Consider the following 23,324-nt stretch of genomic DNA (forward strand, 5'->3'; position numbering starts at 1 on the left):
CAGTCTTGGATCTCTGACGTCTAAATGCATTTGTCCACTGCAGCAGGGCCTGACAAATCTCAGGTGCTGGGGAACCATGGTGTCTAGGTATTCAATCATAGTGCCTAAACTAGGATATTCAGAGGCAGAGTTGTGCAATAAAGTTTTTATTTGTCCCAGGTGGTCTTGTGTCTGTTTGAAGTATGTTACTTGTGAAGGCGCTAAGGAGAAGCCTGTTTACCTTCCCACTCCACCCTGTCCATCACTGAGTTCAGTAATTTTGTCAGCTCCTAAAATTTTGGGCTGCCGTCTAGATCCAAATAACATTGTCAACACCTGTGCTACTGCTGTTTCTGCATGTTAACTGTCCAACTAATACTCCCATTACTAAGCAAAGGGAATTGGTTCACTGCGACAGACCTCGAAGGTACTTTTGTGTCTTCATTCAGCTCCAGCATTACAAATGTTCCCATTTTCAAATTGATACCAGGCCATAGCACTTAGCACTAGCACTTACATTTATATACCGCTTTATAGCCGGAGCTCTCTAAGCGGTTTACAATGATTTAGCATATTGCCCCTAACATTCTGGGTACTCATTTTACCGACCTCGGAAGGATGGAAGGCTGAGTCAACCTTGAGCCCCTGGTCAGGATCGAACTTGTAACCTTCTGGTTACAGGGCGGCAGTTTTACCACTGCGCCACCAGGCCATACCAATACAAAATCCTTTATTTGGATTGACATCAGCACTTTGAGTATTCACCAAATGTATGATGAAGGTAGTGCCATTTCTATATGAATAGATAATCTAGACAAGTTCCTAGATCAATGACTGATTTCTAGTGGCATCATCAGAATGACATACTCCTTCTAGTGTGTTATGTCAAGATTACTCTGCAGTTACTGGTGGAACTAGACCTTTAAGTAAATTTTGAAAAGTCCAATCTTGTACTGAGCCAATCCATTCAATTAATTGTCATGATTTTTAATGTCCTACAAGGAGCAAGTTTTCTCCCCAGATATTGCATTTTGACCATAGTCACAAGTAATCTCTCCAGATATTGCTTTGTGAGCACAGTCACAAATAATCCCCAATCTCATAGTAATGGCACTCGGGGCCTAGAAACTGCACATTGTCACATGTGAGGGCATCCTGTGTTGAACCTGTTTTACAATGGGTACCAATGCTCATTGCCCTCATTTTTTCAGCCTGGCAGCTCATGACCCACAACCCCTCAACAATGCTTTCCTCCTTCAGTGTGGAATTGAGTTCATTTACCTGTTTCCTCTCCTTTCACAGGTCCTACAGAAAATACTTTGGGATGGAGTGAACTGCATCCTAATCACTCTGTGGTGGCTCCATCAACGTTGTAGTTTGTCTGTCTCCCTGCCATCCATCTGTCATGTCCAGAGATGGACGCACTCTGCACCTCAACATTCTTTGTCTCCTCCTTATAATATGGAAGATTAGTCTTTAATAATGAGTCAGTTTCTGCCTGCTTGCACCTAGAACTCCAGTCTATTCTCCCAGAATCAAAGAAGCTGTCAGCCTGATGCTCCTACACAATGAAGTGGAAAGGTTTTCCAATTTTGTCTTTAAAGCTAACGCTTTGCTGGTGGATTTATCAGTTGAAATAATTCAATCCTGCCTTCTTTCCTTGTTAATGCCCTCAATTCAAGTAGATCTTGTAGCAATCTTGGATCACCATTTTCTCCTTTCATTGGCTTTACGTTTCAGTTCTTCTTAAAAGCTTCCTCACGGGGCTTTGCATGCTTCTACCTGCCTATTCTGAATTGAATTTCTGCTTGAGATCCCATGTTGGTTCTCACAACACTGACACTGAAACCATTGTTGTTGTTGTTGTTGTTAGTTCAATTTCTATACCGCCCTTCCAAAAATGGCTCAGGGCAGTTTACACAGAGAAATAATAAATAAATAAGATGGATCCCTGTCCCCAAAGGGCTCACAATCTAAAAAGAAACATAAGATAGACACCAGCAACAGTCACTAGAGGTACTATGCAGGGGGTGGATAGGGCCAGTTACTCTCCCCCTGCTAAATAAAAGAGAATCACCACATTAAAAGGTGCCTCGTTGCCAAGTTAGCAGGGGCTTTAGAGTTTTTGGTATCTGCAATCTTTGTCTGCTCATCTTTTTAAGGTGTGTTTTCTTCCTGCAGTTACCTTATCAAAATGTAAAGGAAAATTGTAGACTCTACATTCTGATCTGCCTTTTCTGATTTTTCATAAAGTTAAATTTGTGGAAGGACTAGATCCCACCTTCTGGTCAAAGGTAGTTTCCTCTTTTCATTTTACACAAGACATTTGCCTTCCTGTCTTTTGCCCCTCTTCTATATCAAATGCAGAAAGCTAATTCCATTCTCTTGACCTTTGTAGAGTGTTTTCCTTTTACGTACGGAGAATGGCTTCTTTTCACAGGACTCCTTTGCTCTTGTTTGTTGCTCTGGTCCCAAAAAAGACTTGCAGTCTTCTTCACAGTGTCTGTCCCAGTGGATTTTTTCTGTACTATCTGTTAAGCCAATGAGGCCACTAAGAAATCTGTTTCTGGTGGGATATGAGCCCACTCAGCTAGGGAGAGTTTCATCCCGATGAGGCTTTCTCATGATGTTTTGGTATTGAAGCTGTGCAGAGTGACTTATGGTTTCTCAACCCATGACACTCACCAAACGTTATGCCTTGGATATTTGGACCTGATGTGACGTTTCCTTCAGAAGAGCAGTCCTGAATTGTATCTTCTCCTAGTATGCTGCACTCATCTTTCAGATCATGACTTCCCAGCTTGCTCTTTTCCAATAGTGTGACTGCACAGAGACCATGAAAAAGAAAATTTGGTTGTTTACCTGTAACTGGTGTTCTTCAAGTGGTCATCTATGCAGTTGCATAATCCTCCCTTTATCCTGCTACAGCAGTTTGTAAAGCATGTAACTTGTGCTGGTGGTCTATAAGAACTGCAGAAAAATAGGTGAGCAGGCTATATAGGAAAGTGGGGTAGAGGGTCAGATTTCCCACCAAAATGCCCTGAGGCACAGCTCCAGAAGATTCTAAATGAGGGTACTGCACAGGCACAGAAACCATAGGTACAACTGGAAAGATGGTCACTTGAAAAACATCAGTCACAGGTAAGCAGTCTGTTTTTCTCCAGAGATACTGCTTCTAGGGAACATTTGTAGACAAGGATCCACAAATTTAGACTTGGTTCACCAGCCAGCCATTGTTTTAACTGTCACCACCAATCCCCTCTCTTTCCTAAGATCCTTTTCTGGGACACAGGTAGAGGACTTGGGAGAGAAGCAGGCCTTCTGTCATTTGCACTAGGATATAGAGATGGTAGGAAACTCTCCTACTGCTCAGAAAGGATCCCTGCTTTTTCTTACCACCTCAGAAATGGTAGTGGAAATGAGACCTCTGGGAAAGAGATCTGTGTGGTGGTGCTGGGTGTTCTGCTAGCCAGAGGATTGGGTGACTTGCCACTGGTGAGCTGGCAAGTGGATTTGTAGATGCCTGTTCATAGGAGTATGGTATATAATGGTATTTGCTGGCCAATGGCCGTAATAAAACTGATGATGATGATATATAATGGTAGCAGCTATAATGTGTATGTTTGGGTTTGGGGAGAAATTATCCATTCTGGATGTTAGAACCTGCTTAATTAGAGGTGGGATATCACATGAAAAAATTACTGGCTCACATTCTGCACAGTGGAATAGTAAAGAGGCACTGTTTTAAGTCATGATTCTCCTGTTTAGCAAGGGGGAGAGCAACTGTCCCTATTAAACCCAGCATTGCAGTGACTGTTGCTGGTGTTTCTGTTTAGATTTTAAACTCTTTTGGGACAGGGAGCCATCTTACTCCACTTTCTGTATGAACTAATTTGAGAACTCTTTTTGTTGTTGTTTTGAAAAGCAGTACATCAATAACAACATCATGACTAAGGACCACTGTATTCACTGAGATGTGACTAACTGCAGTCCCATTAACTTCAATGTGACTACTGTAATTTAGTCAGGATATTATCTTTTATTCTTAGATGTATTAAATGGTTTGTCAGGTCATAGCTATTTGGAGTTTTACAGTGTGATAGACTAGCAGCTAGGGGAGAGAGCATATTTAAGGTGCACTTCCCATAATTCTAACATAGGTAATGCTAAACTGTTGTTTTTATACAGCCTTGCAGTGTTATTGCCTCCTTTGTGCGAAAGACAACTATACATGCAATACAGATGGGCTCTGCATTACTTCAGTAACACGGAATGGAGACAAAATCATACGCAATAGCATGTGCATAGCGGAACTTGATCTGATTCCCAGAGATAGACCATTTATTTGTGCCACCTCATCAAGTGAAGGAGTTATTACTATACCTCATTGCTGTGATAAAGATTTTTGCAATAAAATAGATCTTCCAATTCCAATAGCAGGTAACTTTTTTGTTTTGTTTTCTAAAATATGCAAAGTGCAATATAAAACTGAAAATAAAATAGTCCATATAAAATAAAAGTGAATAGTGAAGTAACTGAACATCCTAAAATGTCTATATGGAAGCTTCTGAGTGTAACTGAGCACTATTTATTTATTTGATTTATATACCACCCTCCCTAAAGTGGCTCAGGGCAGTTTACATTAAAATAACAAACACATAATGAAACAATTAAAATGAAATAAAAACATTTAAACCAGAATAAAATTAAAACTAGATATTAGAAGATGAGTCCTGAAGGCCTCCAAGGAAGACAAGGCTCTCCTGAAGGCCTCCACGGGGAGTCACTAGTGGCAAGTGTTGGGGAGAGCCATGTTTAGGAACATGCCCATAGAGAGAGAATTCTATTTTATTCCAGGATACAAACCATCAAGTACAAATTAGGCATGTTAACTGACAATTTTGATCTTTTTACCGATTTGTGTCTCCCCATTCTCCTTTCTGCTTCTAGGCCCTGAACCAGGAAAATCTTATTCTAATCTAGGACCAGTGGAATTGGCTGCTGTAATTGCTGGACCAGTTTGCTTTGTTTGCATTTCACTCATGTTGATTCTATATCTCTGCCATAATCGCACAGTCATACACCATCGTGTTCCAAGTGAAGAAGATCCTTCAATGGATCGGCCTTTCATATCTGAGGGGACTACTTTAAAAGATCTAATCTATGATATGACTACTTCGGGCTCTGGATCAGGTAGTATAATTGTTTCTCTCTATGCTTATAAATTGCTTTTTTAAAAGTTAGTGGTGCTGTACAAGCATAGTAACTTGCTAAACGTGAGAATATCCTCTAGATTATTATTTTTTTCTTATTGGTGTTGTGAGGTTTTGGCTAGATGTGTGTTTCAACATGTAGTTTGATTATCATGTCTGGCTTTTCCCCTGTATGACTCTGATTCATCAAGCCAGTTGCATTTTGATCACAGAGCTCTTTATTTTAAATGTAACATTGTTTTATGAAAGAGGGAAGCCCATTTCTTGGTTAAACTTTATATCCAAAATAAGACTATTAAAAGAATGTCTGATGTTTAATTTCAGTGTTTTGCCCAAATCAAGTTTCATATTGGAGCCAGACATTACCATAAAATGCAAGTTTTGAGATCAAGGGGAAATTTTGTTGACATACCTAGGGCTTGATATTTGCACAGTCCCACTAAAATGCTTCATATGTATATTGAACAAACAAAACCAGGCAGGTGACCTGAAAACATAACCATCATTTTCGATATGTCAAGAATCCTTTAATACTGTGAAAGCAACCTAATCTTGTAGTTGTGGCACCAATTTGAAGTGAACAGCATTAAAACCACTGAAAAGATCTTGCAGGATTAATACTGCTAGTAATCTGTATTCAGGGATTACAAAGACCATATGTGTAGTTGACATGAAACTGTTTAGAAGTTGGAGGCTGGTCTAGGAAGCTGATAACCTGTATACGCAGTTGATGTTGCAGAGCACCAATAATGTTCTGGAGAATAGAAAAGTTAGAGATGGCATTATCTGGTTAGGAAATCAGCATCATTTGGATTTTTATTTAGTTGAACAAGTGCAGATTCAAAGCCGTGAGTTGACTTTCCCTTCCATAGGAGGTACTGATTGGAAACTCGCCTTTTGGTGGCTGAAACCAAAGTAGATAAATCGATTCTTCCTAGTGTGTTTATCTTTTTGCTTCTCAGCTTTCAGTAAAGTTATTGGACTGATAAAAGCCAGCAGTAAAGTTGATCGGTGTCTGGGAGCAGGGACTTAAAATTAGACGTTGAACACCTGAATAATTAGAAAGCAGACTCACTCTCTCGATGTAATCCTCTTACGACACAACTGACTTCAAAGCAGTATTTTTGAAGAATTAACATTTAAATTTTCTGCCAAGCTTTTGGGGGTCTCAGAAATACTGGACATTAGGTAGTCTATTGCATATCATAGAATGGCTGAAGAAAGCAATTTCAGTGGCAGACATGGACAATTGATAGTACTTCCAAATGGAGATTATGATATTATAATGAACAATTGGAGAGATGGGGCTCTTTTGTTGATTGAAACAAATATTGTAAGCATCCTCAAATAGAGGAACATATATATTTTTCCATTTATGTTTATGTTTCTTTATAATACAATTAAAGAATGTAAAAGAAATCAAAGATTAACTTTGCATATGATCAGTATTGACGTTTCTGCAAATGTCAAAGATCAGAGTGACAGTGGTCTTTGTTTTATATTATTGTGTAGATTAAAAGTAACTGAATGTGTATCATTCTAATTTTGAAGGTTTACCATTACTTGTTCAAAGAACAATTGCAAGAACAATTGTACTACAAGAAAGTATTGGAAAGGGTCGGTTTGGAGAAGTATGGCGAGGAAAATGGAGAGGAGAAGAAGTTGCAGTGAAAATTTTCTCCTCAAGAGAAGAACGTTCCTGGTTTCGTGAGGCAGAAATCTATCAAACTGTTATGCTACGTCATGAAAATATTCTTGGATTTATAGCTGCGGACAACAAAGGTTAGGAAAGCTTAAAACATTTTTCCTATTGTAAAATTCATGATTCTGTCTAGTTAGAGCACTTGGTACATCAGTAGTGAGAAACAAACATTGATGACACTGTTTAATCACTAATTTTATGTAGGGACTTTATTTTGGAGAAATCTGTAAATGACAAAATGAATTAATGTTTTGGATCATATGAGTGTTTGTTGGTTTTTTGCATAGGCTTATTACATATTACAGTGTGTTACAGGTAATTTTACATATTACATATATTACCGTGTTTGTATCCTATGTATATGTTCCATATTGACTCCTAGTTTCTGAACAGAAATGCCACCATTCTATTGCCTGGGAAACTCCAGAAATTCACAGTGAAAAATAGTCCTACCTCCTTTGAACAAAATAATGCCAATACAAATTACTTGAAAGCCAAGAAATATGTCTCTGACTTGCAGCCATTCTGCTGATCTCAATATTTTCAAAAATGTTTTGTGAAGTAGTCTGCTGTCTATGAACCAAATAGCATGTTACATTAGTGTGGTTGGCCTTGACATACTTCATGTTTCTTTACTCAGTAGTAGGTGGGTGGGGTGGGAGGATCAGAACCTTGTTTGTTTGGAGGTGCTTTAATCCTTTGTTCCTTCAGGACCCCAGATCAGATCACCCACTCCCACTCTGCAGCTGCTATTTGCCCCAGGAGGAAAGGCTGGGGTGAAATTGGTGTCTGATCAATTTGTGGAGGGGGAAAGCTGATTTGCATTTGTATTGTGGGAGGGCAAAGGGTTAACACCCCATTGCAGTCTTGGTCAGGATCCCCCTCCCCCAACTGCTATTAAGTGAAAGAAAACTGAAAACCTATTTCTGCAGTCCTATGCTGGTGGGCTACTTAAATCTCATTGGAGTCATTAAATCTCAGTGAAGTGTGTGCAGAATTGCACCCTTGCTTTTTTCCCCCCTTTTGGCATCAGGAAAAAACCTTTCCATTGTCATTAGATCTTACTACTTCACTGAACATCACAGTAATACTGAATCACTTGTGATGTATTTGAGTTTTTGTTTTGTTAAAAGTGCTTAATAGCATTATTATTTTTTCTGTTTTACAGACAATGGTACGTGGACACAGTTGTGGCTAGTATCTGATTATCATGAGCATGGCTCTCTCTTTGATTACCTAAACAGGTATACAGTTACTGTGGAAGGAATGATAAAACTAGCTTTGTCTACTGCCAGTGGACTTGCTCATCTTCACATGGAAATAGTTGGCACTCAAGGTAATTTAACCACATTGAGTCTATAGCATTATTAATGTAGTCTAACAGGAAAAATGTTGTTCATGTACTCTCAGCTTTCAATTGACACACAACATGAATAGTATAATTTATATTTTTAAGTTCAGAATATCTATTCAATTGCAGATACAATAGTTGTACATGATTCAACTTCTCTTCAAGACTTAATCCTATGTAAAAAACAATTTTAACCCTTTGACTAATTGTAATATAGTTCTTTTTCTACTAGTTACAAGTAGTAAGATTGTCATACCAAGTTTATGTACTCTGTGTGTTTGTCAGGTCATTTTATCCCTCCACATATTCTCATAAATAAATGGCCAACACTGATCTGTGACTTTACTCATTTAAAAAGATATATGTTGGCATTTTAACTTACACTAGGGCTGTCAAGTCCAGATCAATGAAACAATTGTGCTCAATTGTTAATCCATCAGTCTTTTGTCCCTAATTATGGGGTGCAGCTAGAATTCTGCTTGCTACAGTAGAGGGAGATGAAGGTGGACTAAAAGAATGTTAAAACACTGGGATAAGAAATGCCAGTATTGCATATTGTCTCTCTGAAGCTCTTAAAACTAAAGAGAGTTTTTCCAGAATGATTTTACTAGGTTGTGGGTACAGCTCGTGTAACAGCTGGAGATCAAATAATCTGCCTCAGCATGATTGACAGCCTGACTAAATTTGGAATGTACTCCCTGTTGAAATCAGAGTGTGTGTGTCTGTCTGTCTGTCTGTCTCTCTCTCTCTCTCTCTCTCTCTGACAAGTTTCAGTATCTTAAGACACACATTCAAGTTTTTAATTAGATTTGTAAAATTGTGTATTGGTTTTTAAACTGTTTTGTTTTTAATCTTTATGTTTGTTGTAAACCAACAGAGACATGAGTTTGGGGCAATATACTAAAAAAAATACAGACATACGTACAAAGAATACATTTACTTGGAGAAGCCCATTGAAATTAAGTGTCTCTTAATTTCAGTGGGATGTCATCAAGTACATTTATTCAGGATGTCAACTATTATTAAGGTATATTTCAGTATAAGAGCTTATCTTTATCTAATTTACTGTCATCAGATGATCTTCAGATGCCTCTGGTTTTAGATGAATAGTCATATATGGCTTTTTTTGTTTGTAGTGGTAGTAGTAGTCATATACAGGAGGACCTCGATATTTGTGGGGGTTCCGCTCCTGGCTGCAACTGCAGATACGGAAACAGTTAGTATCGAGGCATTGGGGGGGTCTAAGGAATCGTGGGGTTAGGTTCCCGGTTGTTGGGGAAATGGTCAAAAATTGCTGAAAATCAGATAAATTTTGGAGGGAAACACATGGGGGAGCTCCTTAGCTTTGCTGCTCCCCTACCCCGTTGTGTTATGCCCCAGAATGCCCCCAAATTGGCCAAAAATCACCAGGTTTTCAAATTTTTATTTTTATTTTATTTATTTATGTATGGAGCGAGCGAGCCATTCTGGGCACCAAATGGCAGCCAGAAATGACTTCTGTGGTCATTTCCAGCCCCTCCCAACCTGCAGATACATGAAGTCGACATGGGTCCTTTTTCTTTCCCCCCATGTATTCTGAGGTCAGGTGTCTTTTACTCAGTCAGGGATATATGAATCCATTAATATCAAGGTCTGCCTGTATTTATAACAGATTCCTACATACTAAGGGCTTTAGGTTATCTCAGTAATCCTATTTGTTTTTGGCATATAGTTTAATTATAAAAATTCATGTTATCCTACTATCTCACACCCTTTGTTTTCCTTTACAATAATATCTCATTCTCAAATCTGTAGCATATGTTTAGATATTATTTGTGAAAATTGTTTTAATTTGACACTAAATTCAGTACAAATTTAACTTGGCACAATACTGAATTGGGATTTAAATTTATAATAAATATGTTGCATTTGCTTTTAATGCAGGAAAACCAGCTATAGCTCATAGAGACTTAAAATCAAAAAACATATTAGTAAAGAAAAATGGAACCTGCTGTATTGCAGACTTAGGTCTGGCAGTAAGACACGATTCAGCTACAGACACAATAGATATTGCACCAAACCACAGAGTGGGAACAAAAAGGTAACATACTCTTTTTAATATAATATATTTAATTAAGTAGGCTGATAAACATAGCATTAAACCTGAAGTAAGTGTGCAGAACCCCCAGGGTCTATTGAAAGTAAGGATTCTCATTGTTGAAACCAGCCAGCATGGTGCAGTGACTAGGGTTTGAATGTGGAAAACTCAGATTCAGATCCCCACATGGATACGAAGCTCGATCTGCTCTTTGTGAGAACTTGGCCCAATTTTTAACCTTTCCTTTTCTTTCCATATCTTTTGCTTGCAGATCTATAGTGCACTCTAGTGGCTACGGAGATAATTGGAAATGTACTCCAGAAACTGAGGGAGCAACTACATATTATGTGTAATTCTGTGATTAGTGAGTGTGTGTGTGTGTGTGTGTGTGTGTGTGTGTGTGTGTGTGTGTGTGTGTGTGCGCATGCGCGTGCACACACACACACGGAATTACATATAATGTGTAGTTCTGCTTGAGAGACAAAATTAAAAATTCCCTTCTTTCATAAATTTTATTTAAAATAAGGCATGGGGTAGCTGTCGATTTCTTTACTCTTCTCTGCTGAAGAGGGCACCTTTCTAACAATCTGCTGTTTTGCCCTAGGAAGCATTGAAGCGTCGGGCAGAGGAACAGAGCTGATTATTTCCTCCATGTGATTGACATTAAGTGTCAGCAAATGTTTACATGGCTGCACTTCCTCCAAAGGCAGTTAGGAGCTAGGAGGAGAATGAGGTGTTGAATAAATACAGGATTTTGATTTTCAAGTTGGGATTGACTTGCATGCTTCTCCTACTTCATGCCACTCTAGCTGAAATAGTTCAAAAATAGAAAGTTTAACCTAATTGCTTTTGTTAGAAGCAACACAGTGCTTCAGAGTTGTGGTTTTGGCTGGAGTGGAAGTAGAGCTTGATCAATTGCAAGACTCATCATTGTGTAATGCTGAGGTCATTCTTCTGAACTGCATGATTGGATACAGCTGCTTAAGGTACCTTAGCAAAGGAAAAACATGAATAGCTATGTTTGGAAATGCACTCCTTTGTAAATAATACATATTGGGTTTTATTTTAATAGGTACATGGCTCCCGAGGTACTTGATGATTCCATAAACATGAAACATTTTGAGTCTTTCAAAAGAGCAGATATTTATGCAATGGGATTGGTGTTCTGGGAAATAGCTCGCCGATGTTCAGTTGGTGGTAGGTACAAACTTTAAAAAAAACCAGCAGAATTCATCACTGTTATATCAACTTTAAGTTACATCTTTAAGTTACATGAGCCAGCGTGGTGTAGTGGTTAGAGTGCTGGACTAGGACCGGGGAGACCCAAGTTCAAATCCCCATTCAGCCATGAAACTCGCTGGGTGACTCTGGGCCAGTCACTTCTCTCTCAGCCTAACCTACTTCACAGGGTTGTTGTGAAAGAGAAACTCAAGTATGTAGTACACTGCTCTGGGCTCCTTGGAGGAAGAGTGGGATATAAATGTAAGAATAATAATAATAATCTCTGTGTACACAATCTCAGGAATTCATGAAGATTACCAGTTACCCTATTATGACCTAGTCCCTTCTGATCCTTCTGTTGAAGAAATGAGGAAAGTTGTTTGTGAACAGAAGCTACGACCCAATATTCCAAACAGATGGCAGAGCTGTGAGGTGAGGTTTTTCTAGATATATCTGTTAGAATATTTAAATAATATTTAAAATGAACTCTTTGGCTGCCCTGATGGATTCATCTTATGTCTTTGAGTCTATGCACACAGTTGATTGTGCGGATTTAAAACAATTAACAAGTTTTCCTAGAAGTTATAACAGTTGAATAACTGTAATAATGTAACTTATTTATTATTTATGTATTAAAAATTTCTTATATACCACCTCCTCCAAAGGCTCAAGGCAGCGAACAATAATACCAGGCATCCCCAAACTGTGGCCCTCCAGATGTTGCTGAACTACAACTCCCAGCATCCCTAGACACAATTTTTTGTGGCTGGGTATGCTGGAAGTTGTAGTTCAGCAACATCTGGTGGGCCGCAGTTTGGGGATGCCTGAACAATACCAATAACAATTTTTAAATATAAAAAAAAATCAAACACCTGGCGAAACAGGTAGGTCTTAAGAAAGACTTTAAAAGCAGCTAGGGAAGGGGATGAATGAATCTGGGCAGAGGCGGGGAGTGTTCCAAAGAAGAAGAGTGGCCACAGAGAAGGCTCTCCTACAGGCCCAGGCACCACGCATTACACCAGGGCCTGGGACACTAAGGAGGGCCAGCTGAGAAGACCTCACAGGACAGGATACAACTAGCCGAGAGAGGCAATCCTGGTGCTAAGCCCATAAGGGTTTTGTAGGTGAGAATCAGCACTTTGTATTAATAATGTATGTATTATAATGTAATATATTAATAAAATAAAGAAACAATAACTGAAGTTATTTCCATTTTTGCTTTACAGGCATTACGAGTAATGGCCAAAATTATGAGAGAATGTTGGTATGCCAATGGTGCAGCGAGGCTAACAGCTTTACGTATAAAGAAAACACTATCACAGCTCAGCCAGCAAGAAGGCATAAAAATGTAATCTTGGAAGTGCTAATGAAGGAAACTTTTAAAAGTCCATATCTGCACCTAGACTGTGCATTGAGAAGGCTAATTGTTCTACCTCACTGAGGGAACAGAAGGATATTGCTGCCTTTTATACACAATAGGAAGATCAGTTATTAGTCCAGGATTTCTATAGATTGGTAAACAGTTGTACAGATTCATATTCTGCACTATGAACACCTCTTTTCCAGGGCACTCAGAAACTTTGTGTAGTCTAGCTTCAATAATATGTATTTCAGTATTTCAAGGGTTAATACCGTCTCTGTTACTTGTGTTGAGAACAAGAAGATCATGCTTAAAATAGTGGAGCTGGTGCACACTATATAATGCATTGAAGGATTTATTGAAAGTCTTTTTTTAAAAGCTATTTGCTTTGCTCATGATGGTACACTGTATGTTCTGAACCACTCTTGGATTTTTCTCTGATTTGGACTGTATAGTTTTTTGGTCATTCAACTACATCCTATTGGACAATTTTTATCAGAAGTTGCAGACATGACCTCGTTCAATCTGGAGGAACACTTACAACATATGCAATTTTTTTTCTTTCTCTTGCTTTGGAACATTACATGCCTTCAAAATAGATTGTACTGTACCAGTAAGTGCCACTTTGAATCTTCTTAATGCAGTTCAGTAGGGACATGCAAAGTCTTTGGTGCTTGTAGAATGACATCAAATGAAATGGGTCTTAGTTAAAAGGAGCGTTCATATTCATAAACCTCCTTTTGTTTTCTTTACCAAAAATTCTAAATTCTAGAGACTGTAGAATATAAATTCAGTCCTGTTGTGCATCACAGTGAGTTGTGGTGTCAAAAATGGCACTTAACTTTTAATGAAGTTGGGCTTTTATAAAGAGTACTTAACTTTTAAAATCTGATATGACTAACCTGTTTAAAATTTTTAACTCTCCGATGCCCCCTATAGAAAACCGTTATTTATGCACAAACTATGTTTTACTGACAGATGAGCTATCTCCTTGCTCCCCCAGTGGTGATCTGCTTGTGAAAACAATGCATGTAGATAGCCTAACTGGATGCAGTCCATAAGTACAAAGCTATGGAGTTTTCTTTGCATCTGGGGCTGCCCTGTGGCGATTTTGCTGGATTACATCCGTACAAAAATCCTTGTAACAGGTTATTGACACTGTCGGCTCCAGCAGTACCAATTGTTATATGTCTGGGAGGTAAGGGACTGAATCTAGGGGGGCCCCCCCATCCTCTGGCAGCTGGTGCTTTTGGAGTTGGCTGTTAACACTAGCTGGTAGCAAGAGCCTCACACGCAGCAGCATTTGCACAACCCATGGCTCTCCTTGAATGTATCTGATTTGAGTCCTCACATAGCAACTGGAAGTTTCTATCTAAGTCATTTATTTCATTTTCTTAGCATATCTGGCACATAAAGTTAACTATCAAATGGCTGCCGACTAATGGGTTTAGTTCCTACAAAACACTAACAAAAATACACCTTGCAATACAAAGACCTTTTAACTGTTCTGAATGCAAGCACAAGGTATTCTAACAGCTGTTAAAATACCTTGTGCTTGCATTCAGAACAGTTAAAAGGTCTTTGTATTGCAAGGTGTATTTTTGCATGATATCTTAAGTCTTGCACGTGAATTGAATCACTACTATATATCTTCAAAACAATTACATTTATGTAGAACAATACGTGTTATGTAGAACAAAACACGAAGAGTCTTAAAACTAATTTTTATCTATATAAGGGTTAACAAAAGTTAGCAAACAAGAGGTATCCTCTCAAGTTTCCCTTTGTTTAACTTCATATGAATTAAAATGTAAGTCTTTGCATATCTGCAATCATTTTTACAGGGGTGCAGGATGAAAAGTATTAACTTTAAGCACCTGTCTGTCATCTCATCTATCTATAAATCTTTCAAGCCAAAATTATTTTTGTTAGTTTTTTAAATTTACATGATTATTAATATAATTTGAAAGAAAACTACTGCAATATGAAACATTGTAAGATTGGTTTTTTAAAAAGATCTTGAAATAGGCTTTGCAACATGCAAATTGCATATCATGACAATTGTACTGTGTGGCTTTGGCTGTGACATAATTTGAATTTTATTCATATTTTCCATTGTTTGTCAGTCTGCATACACTACATAAGGTTTTTAAAATCTCTTACCTATATGTCATCTGTAATTCTTGAGAATGCTCACCTGGGCAAACATTAATAATTATAAAAGAACATGATATTTTTGCTCTTGGGAATCCAGAGGGACCAAAATGTGTTAAGAGTCAAGCATTCTTTCTTGCTTTTCTTCTTTTTTTGTAATTTCAAAGATATACCAAAACAGTTTCTGCTATACTGATGCAAACAGTTATTGTATATATTCAATCTGCATTTACTTGATACTGATATTTTTTTTGTTTTTTAAAATCAAGGTTGTCTTTTCCCCCCCTTTTTTTGTTTAGTAAGTTGCATTTCAGATCATGGACATGTGATCAGATTACTTTCCAAATGCATAGAAGAAACAATAACAAGTCCTGTTACTCAAGTCTCAGGTGCATTTCTTGGCATATTAGAACCTGTCAGGGACTCTTAATCCTTGACAGATTGAGTTTTATGGTATATTTTAACTTGTTGCCTGTCCAGATCTTTGTAGCCTTTTGCAGCTTCATGTCTTGTAAACATAAAATGTCTGTATATATTGTGGTGATATAGTTTTTGCAGATTCTATCCATGTAGCAAAAAGCTATTCTAACAAAGTAACTGTTTGCCAGCTGAGTGCCATGGATCCACTTTTGAGTTAGCACCTTTATACTGTGCCATTTAAAGTGGTTACACCGCTGTTTGAATTACGTTACATGTTAAAAAATCAGTGTCAGTTGCTTTATACTTAAATTACCTCTACAACGACCAAGGTACATTTACCTCGTGTATATATTGTTTAATATTTTTTCAGAACATTCTCAAAGTTGGCAATTACATGTATTGATAAACTTAAAATTTTGCTGGTACTGTGTGTGTGTGTGTGTGTGTGTGTGTGTGTGTGTGTGTGTGTGTGTGTGTTTTGTCACTTGAAGCTCCTAAGTGGGCTTCCCCATTGCCTTCATTGTTGGAACAGCTTGGTGTCTTCTGTTGGTAATATATGCAGTGACCTCTAATACAAAATCACTGGGGAAGCCCTTACTTGTGTAGGAGCTGTATGTTCAGACTGGAGTACTTGCATGTTTGATCAGGCCCTGGATCAAGCTGATCTGCCATCTTTTGCCCAAATCACACACTTCATTTCTGTATTGTATGTTTTGCAAATATGCTTGCTGTTTTGTCAATGTAACACCAGCCCTTCCAGAGAGCTGTGTGGTTTTAATGTGTACATTTTTTACATTTTGAATGAAAGAGTTTCAGAATCTGTACACGGATATGTCACTTCTTAAGCCTTACAGAATTGTTCATTTGCCCCATATATTTCTGATAATTATGTATTTGTAGAGTATAAAAGAGTGGATTGTAAATAGTAGATGAGTGATGGTTATTGTTAAGTGCTAACACTACACTAGAAAAGAATAAAACAATGACAGATTTTCTTTTTTCCCTAGACAAATGCTTGTGTTTTCTTCTGGGAAATGTAGTTTAAATTGTGTGAAACTTAATTCCTGTCCAGATTGTACAATTGATTATTTTGACAAGTGGCCTTAAAAACAAACAAACAAACAAACCCAAGAGCATACTTTCCTGTGAAAATTAGATTTTAGGATGGGCTATAGAGAGCTGCCCTGGCTCACATAAGAGGGTTGTGCTAGCTCAGTGGAAAAGGACATTCTCTCCCCTTCTTTGAACACCACACACTAAATCACAAACTGCTTTTGAAATTCCCTTTGCTTCTGAAAGCTGTTTGCCATGCTGGAATGCGTCAAGGGGTGATGTTCAAGGAGAAAAATTCTAAAACCCTCTTGGGCGCACAATGGCTTGAACTGTTCTTTTGAATTCTGGCCTTGTATTTCAATTTATTACATAGGCATGGGAGTGCTTATGTAGTATGGGTGGCAAGGTAAAACAGCATTTGATCATGTTGTTTTACCTGAGGGCCCCCCTTCCAATGGTTTCTCAAAGCTTTCTTTTTGCACTATTTGTGCTAGAAGGGGCACTTTTATGCTCAAAACAAGTGTGCTCAACAAGTGTGACAAGTGCGTCACTGATTTTTTTAATTGAATCAGTGGGGAAATTGCTACATTATGAGGAGCAGAGGTTGAAAAGCAGACAGGAAATCTCAAGACCACCGTTGGGTCTTCCCACTTCTTCCACACCATATTTATAATGGGATTTTCTGCATCCAAATAAAAAAATCCCAGACTGGCTCTGTTTCTTCAGGAAGACCCTGAAGAAACCAAGTCAGTCTTTAGATGGTCAGTTTTCTGTATGAGTGTCCTTGTCAAAGTACATACATTGTTGATTTCTACAAATTAAGAAAATAGATGGCATCTTAATGTCAATTTCCCATGCGCTCACTTCAGTAGTGAGGAGAAAAGGGGAGGCAGTGGGTGGTTAGAGAAGGGGGAGTAAATGGCCTCTGCCCTCATCTTTAGCCATGGAAACAGCTCTGAAGAGCCTCTGTCAAGACTGGCTGGTGAAATCTTTCCCTCCTCTCAGAGAAATGTCTTGACAATAAAGGTTAACCATTACAGTTGAATTGATGTGAGTTGAACTCACATCTCTGAGGAAAGTAGAAAAGGCTCAGTTGCATAGGGCTTGGCTTCTTGCTCTGGCTACTTCATTTACCTCAGAATTGGTAGGCCTCCATGCCTACCACCTAACCTTGTACCTCATAAGGGAGAAGGAGGCCCATAGCCAGTATAAAGGGGTGTGTGAGAGAGAAAAAAGTAGGGTGCCAGTTTATCTGGCCCCCATCAGTTCTGAGTGCAAGCAACATTGTTTAAAAATGATTTGTTCAAAAAGTGGGGGGCAGAGAAAAAATTAGGGGGAACCAGGCTCGTCTAGTTCTTCCTCTGGCTATGGGTTGGGAGCGGGGGAAGGGCTGCTGAGTTCCTAGTAAGGGCCAGAGGGCCCAGGGCTTCTAAAAGTTATGTGCTTTGTAAACATTCAACAAGTGTAATTTTACCTGTCATATGAGGGTGCAAGCAGCACCTGTTGATATTCTTCCTCTGTCTCGCTGTTGGATAGCCAGAGCTTTGTCTACCATTTTTTTTAATGTCTGGCAATGCTAAAGCAGGCATATGTTAGCAAATTCTTTAAAAAACAACAACACATTGCTATAACAGTAACCCCCAACTTCTGCTGTTGCCAGCTTGCCACCAGCATCCACTAGCATGGAGGCCCTAGCCAAATTTTGTTTCCATGGTTATGTTTTTGTAGCCCTGTACAATATCTCACTGGACATGTATCTCAGACGACCTTCATGGTGTGAACATCATGGGCCATTGAGTTTATTTTCTTTTTGGAGCTCAGTTGGAGCTACCACACCCATAACAATACCTGTAAACAAAAGGTTTTTTCCTTTTAATTAAATATTCATAACAGTGTCCGTTTGTCAAAAACAGGGTGCTGGCTGGTGTAGAATTTTCCAGATCAGAACATCTTCAATTGTACATGGTGACTTTAAAAATCTATGTAAACAAGAAAATTAGTGTCCTGAATCTAAGATTAATATCTTAGGTTAAAGCGAAACAATTGCTTTCAAAATAATTTTGCAATGGTGTTAATATGGCAATCTGAATGCATCTTATTATTCGTCATTTTTCTGTTAAAAGTTTACAATTGTCACCATAAGAATCTTTCCTCATGACAATGCTGTGATTTGGGCTAGGCTGACAGTGATCCCCCGCCCCCCATGGCAAACCATAGCTGACAAGAACTCTTGAAGCAACTCTCCTGCCTATAAAGCAGAGGCCAACCACAGTCTGCTCACACATGTCTGTGATTAGAAGGCAGAACTTCCGTACACAGGGTATGATGTTCAGGCAGGCTTAAGCTGTGGTACTTTAAAAGTTAAGTACTGAATTTTGGTGTTCAATTACTTGTCCCTGCCTCTTTGCCCTATATAAATGTTTTGTGTTGACTTCTTTTCTGGTAATGTGAATGGCTACATCATCTCTGTCTCTCCATCCGCCCACTCAAACACACACTCCTGCTTCCCGCTACAGCACAAGTTCTCCTATATTGTATTTAATGCCTCCCATCTCCTCCTTGTGTTTGAGCTCTAGTAAGCACAAAAGGCAAAATTGAAAGACATTGGGAAGAAATGAAGTTGAGAAAGTAACGTGCATATGGTGACTTGCTACATAAGGCTTATATGGGGAGGGAGTTATGATCATAATGTCCTACTTTTGAAGGAAAAGTTCCTGACTAAAGGATTTGTGGCTAACTGCTTGATGACAGTTCATCACAATGTACATGTTAAATGCTAGAAAGGAATCTGTAAGCAAACAAAAAGTTGAAAATGGACCAAGATTTAAAGCACAGTTACAGAATGTTGTTGTGAATGTGTGCCTGTCTGGTTCTCATATTTTAACATCTTTGTTTCCGTAGAGGGAAAAGTACATCTGGAACAAATTTCATTTGTATGTGTGTGTGTAGTGTTTAGTTATCCAACTTACAATAGCACATTTTGTCCTGGAATACAGCTGCTGTTGTGGGTGCAGTTGAATTAGTGAAGAGTTGGTGAATATCAGCAGGTGAGTTAGTGAGTGTCCTTGTCGCATCCCAGTGCCGTTAGGAGATTGTTTCAATGTTGTTTTAAGATTTATAAATGTTCCTGAAGATTTCAGTTAGGCTTTATATTCGCTGCCACCTGAACATTGAAATGATTTGCATAGCTTACCATTAAGTGTAGGTAGGGTGGTTGACAGAAATTAATTGAGTCTGGTATTCGAAACAAGTAAATCAAATAAAATTCATAAAACAGCCTTTACTGAGGTTTGTCTTACATTACACTACAAAACTGTAGGGTGTTGATGGTTGCTTATTACATTTCTTTTGTCACAGTACACAGACACTTAACTAGTTCTTCACTAGAACTTATTTGGCTTCCTTCACAACTTCTTCAACTTTACTGAGATTTCTGTTTAACAGATGCTGATGAATAGGTTATTAATTGTGTGTACCAAGAAGGTCCACTTCAGGCCCTTTCTTATTAATCCATCTTATACATAAAGCTGACATCTTTGAGTCCCAAGAGATACTTTTCTCTCTAGAACAGCAAGAGCAAAATGTTAACCCAATATGTGCTAAAACATCACAGTCCTCGTCTCAGATTTTGCAGATGCTAAAGTACTGTAGTAGAGTATTTCCCAGTAAACTCTGTCCCAAACTGGAAACTACTTCATTGCTTCTTGGTCATGAGTCATGTGGAACACTAGGTGAAGGCACATTGTGGTGACCCCCTATAGAAACTAAACATGCTGTTCTGGACTAAGATGGTCCCAGGTAGTGTCACTCCAAATAACCAAATTCCCACTGGTTTATAATAAAGGTTTTATTTTTCTTCCAAGCATGCAAGATAACTCACATCTAAGTGGTTTCAGCAGTTTGCAGGGGTTTGCAGTTCAAATGGAGATCAAGCTCCAGGAGATGAATGCTTTAAGATGGTGAATTGTGGAAAGGTTATTGCTGGGTGAAAATATATTGGCTTTCTCTAATTTCTCTACTACAGTACTTTGGCAGGTTTCAATGCTGCCACCACCAATGGGCCTTCACCTAATGCCCCACATGACCCATGACCAAGTAGTAACAAAGTCGTTTCCAGTTTGGAACAGAGTGTAACACAGAGAGCTTCTGTCCAGTGGTGGCAGCCTTGGGAATCTGAACTAAGAACAAAGGTGGGGAACTGCTTACTCTGCATTTATTGGCTGAGAGAAAGGAAGCTCCTTAATTCTGGGTAATCTTACAGATCCTAGACTAAAGGCTCTAGACAACTACAAAGGACTGTGGCTAAAGCACACAATACACAGCATTAACATGCATTCTGTATGTGTGATGCCCCCATGGCAACAACATGCACATAAACACATAACTGAGTTTTTTTTAAAGAAGATACATTGCATCTGAAAGTAATATACTGTAGATATTCCAAAAGATCAGTGATCAATTGGTCCATACTCCTGAACTTTCAATTTCTTTTCTAGATGAAATATCTCTACTTGAACTAGTATGCAAAACCATCAAACAAATCATTTAAATACTCAACCCTAGCAACCAGAATTGATTGTTTTTTGGTTAACTGTTGCCAGTTAATACAGGCTGTGACACAGAACATAGCCATGTTATAAGAGACTAGTATTTTTTAGCCCGTTTTAATAACGGGTTCTAGTGGGGGGGGTGCTGCTCTTGTGTTCCGAAGCCCAATCCTCTCCTTGGGCCGCCAGTGGGCCCAGTCCCCCGTCGTGGCCGCCGCTGCCAGTGGGCTCAGTCCCCGCGCTGCGGCCGCCGCCAGCAGGGCCAGTCTTCTCAGCACGGCCGCCGCTGCCAGCGGGGCCAGTCCTTCCTGCCGCCGCCGCCTTTACCTGCTCCCGGTCCGGGAGCCAACATGGCCACCTGTGTCTGGGCGGCCGTATCTTTCACGGACATTCTGGGCATGTGCTCCGCGCATGCCCAGAACGGCCGAGAAAGACACGGGCTGGAAAGGACACGGGATCACGCTCAAGCTGATTATTATAGAGGATGTATGGGTTCTGGTTTGAGAAAGAAACTTAAAATTCAACAGATCTGATTGATAAAGGGATGAAATAAAACTAGTGAATGTCTCAATAAAAAGAATATGACCCATGATTTTGACTTCACTTACTTTGCAAAGGCATGTGCATTTGGGAAGTGGAATGCTCCAATATCTGCTTGTCTTGTGGTAGCAAGCATGACTTGTCCCCTTAGCTAAGCAGGGTCCACCCTGGTTGCATATGAATGGGAGACTAGAAGTGTGAGCACTGTAAGATATTCCCCTCAGGGGATGGAGCCGCTCTGGGAAGAGCAGAAGGTTTCAAGTTCCCTCCCTGGCTTCTCCAAGATAGGGCTGAGAGAGACTCCTGCCTGCAACCTTGGAGAAGCCGCTGCCAGTCTGTGAAGACAATACTGAGATAGATAGACCAATGGTCTGACTTAGTATATGGTACCTTCCCATGTTCCTAAACAAAACTGAGGGTAGAACATTAAAGTGCACCATTGTAAATGCCCTTTGATGTTTCAGGATTTTGAGGTTGGAAAGATAATTAGCTGGCAGAAAGTTGAATTTAGCACTCCCTAGGCTAGAATACCTAGAAACCAGACACAGATAATTATGTTTATTTCTATTTCTGCTGGCCAATGGCTGTAATAAAATTGATAATGATGACACAGTTAATTTTGCATCTCCATATCCAGAATATGCTGTCAAAGAGACATTTTAACACTGCCAAACCTCATATCATCAAGAAACCAGAGAAGAACCCATAAGATGCAAGGTTTTCCACAAGGGCTGTCCTCCAGTCACACTAAAAATACATCAAACAGTGTTGAGGGAGCCAGACCAATTGGAAAAAATATTTATCCTGCTTCCAGATGCAAAACAACTTTAGGCACATAATATGCAGAAAAAGTAGTTCTTGGACATTTTGATCTACTTCCAAAAGGCCAAAATTACAATAAATACATAGCTGAGTTCCATATTAAAAATTGTGCTAGGGCTTTTGTCTCAAACACCGTAACTGCTAATGGGGCATACTGGCCTTCACGAGCGTGAAAGAATCTGAGGCTGGCACTAACACTCATCTGTGCACCCTCTGATATGCTTGACTTGTGCCTTCTAATTGCCAGTAGCATGAAAAACAAATCCTGGGTATTATAACACATTACCTGTTCAATTCTGGTCTCTCTTGTCTGCCATTTATGCAAAACAGGTCTCCTGGCAAAACCCGTAACTTCTGTCTTTTGGAAATTAATATACAAGTGTTCCTCACTACATAGGTGACCAAGGCCTGCAACACTTCTCAGTTTGATGGGCATCCATGATAGACTTAACTGCATCATTGGCATAAAGCAATACCAAAAGGTGTTTATTAGCTAATGGGGTGTGCATGCGTGCAAATAAATGTATTCTTATTTCAGAGCCTCTAAAAGGATGCTATGCAAGGAGAGAAAGCAGTTGGCAGCCTTCTCTCTCCATGCACGGCACCTCTGCAAAGGTCAAGTGGGAGCAACCCCACTGGACTTCTACAAGGCTCTGCAAAAAGGCACCATACAAAAAGGGAGAGTTGCCATCATAGTGCCTTTGCAAAAGGCTTTGCAGATGTCCAATGAAATGCTCCCAATTAGAGCCTTGCAAAACCTGTTGCAAAGGGACCCTGCAAGGAAGGGTTGCCAGAGCCCCCCACCCACTGTGTGGGTGCGGTGCCTCTGCAAAAGCAGGGCTCATATGGGAACTCCCAATCTGAACCTTGCAAGGCTCTGAAAGG

At 39.3% G+C, this 23,324-nt stretch overlaps 1 protein-coding gene across 1 annotated transcript in view; it reads left to right on the plus strand.

Moving 5' to 3' along the window:
* Positions 1–14,435, plus strand: part of TGFBR1 (transforming growth factor beta receptor 1) — a 40,337-nt gene extending 25,902 nt beyond the window's left edge. Inside the window, exons 2-9 of the mRNA XM_053259438.1 lie at positions 4,168–4,419; positions 4,930–5,172; positions 6,744–6,974; positions 8,063–8,230; positions 10,169–10,325; positions 11,395–11,519; positions 11,845–11,975; positions 12,770–14,435. Coding sequence (XP_053115413.1) covers positions 4,168–4,419; positions 4,930–5,172; positions 6,744–6,974; positions 8,063–8,230; positions 10,169–10,325; positions 11,395–11,519; positions 11,845–11,975; positions 12,770–12,895 — 1,433 coding nt within the window. The 3' untranslated portion in view covers positions 12,896–14,435. The remainder of the gene's footprint in view (positions 1–4,167; positions 4,420–4,929; positions 5,173–6,743; positions 6,975–8,062; positions 8,231–10,168; positions 10,326–11,394; positions 11,520–11,844; positions 11,976–12,769) is intronic.
* Positions 14,436–23,324: the final 8,889 nt, after the last annotated feature.

Source organism: Hemicordylus capensis, chromosome 6 (assembly GCF_027244095.1).
Source record: "Hemicordylus capensis ecotype Gifberg chromosome 6, rHemCap1.1.pri, whole genome shotgun sequence".
NCBI classification, from domain to species: domain Eukaryota; kingdom Metazoa; phylum Chordata; class Lepidosauria; order Squamata; family Cordylidae; genus Hemicordylus; species Hemicordylus capensis.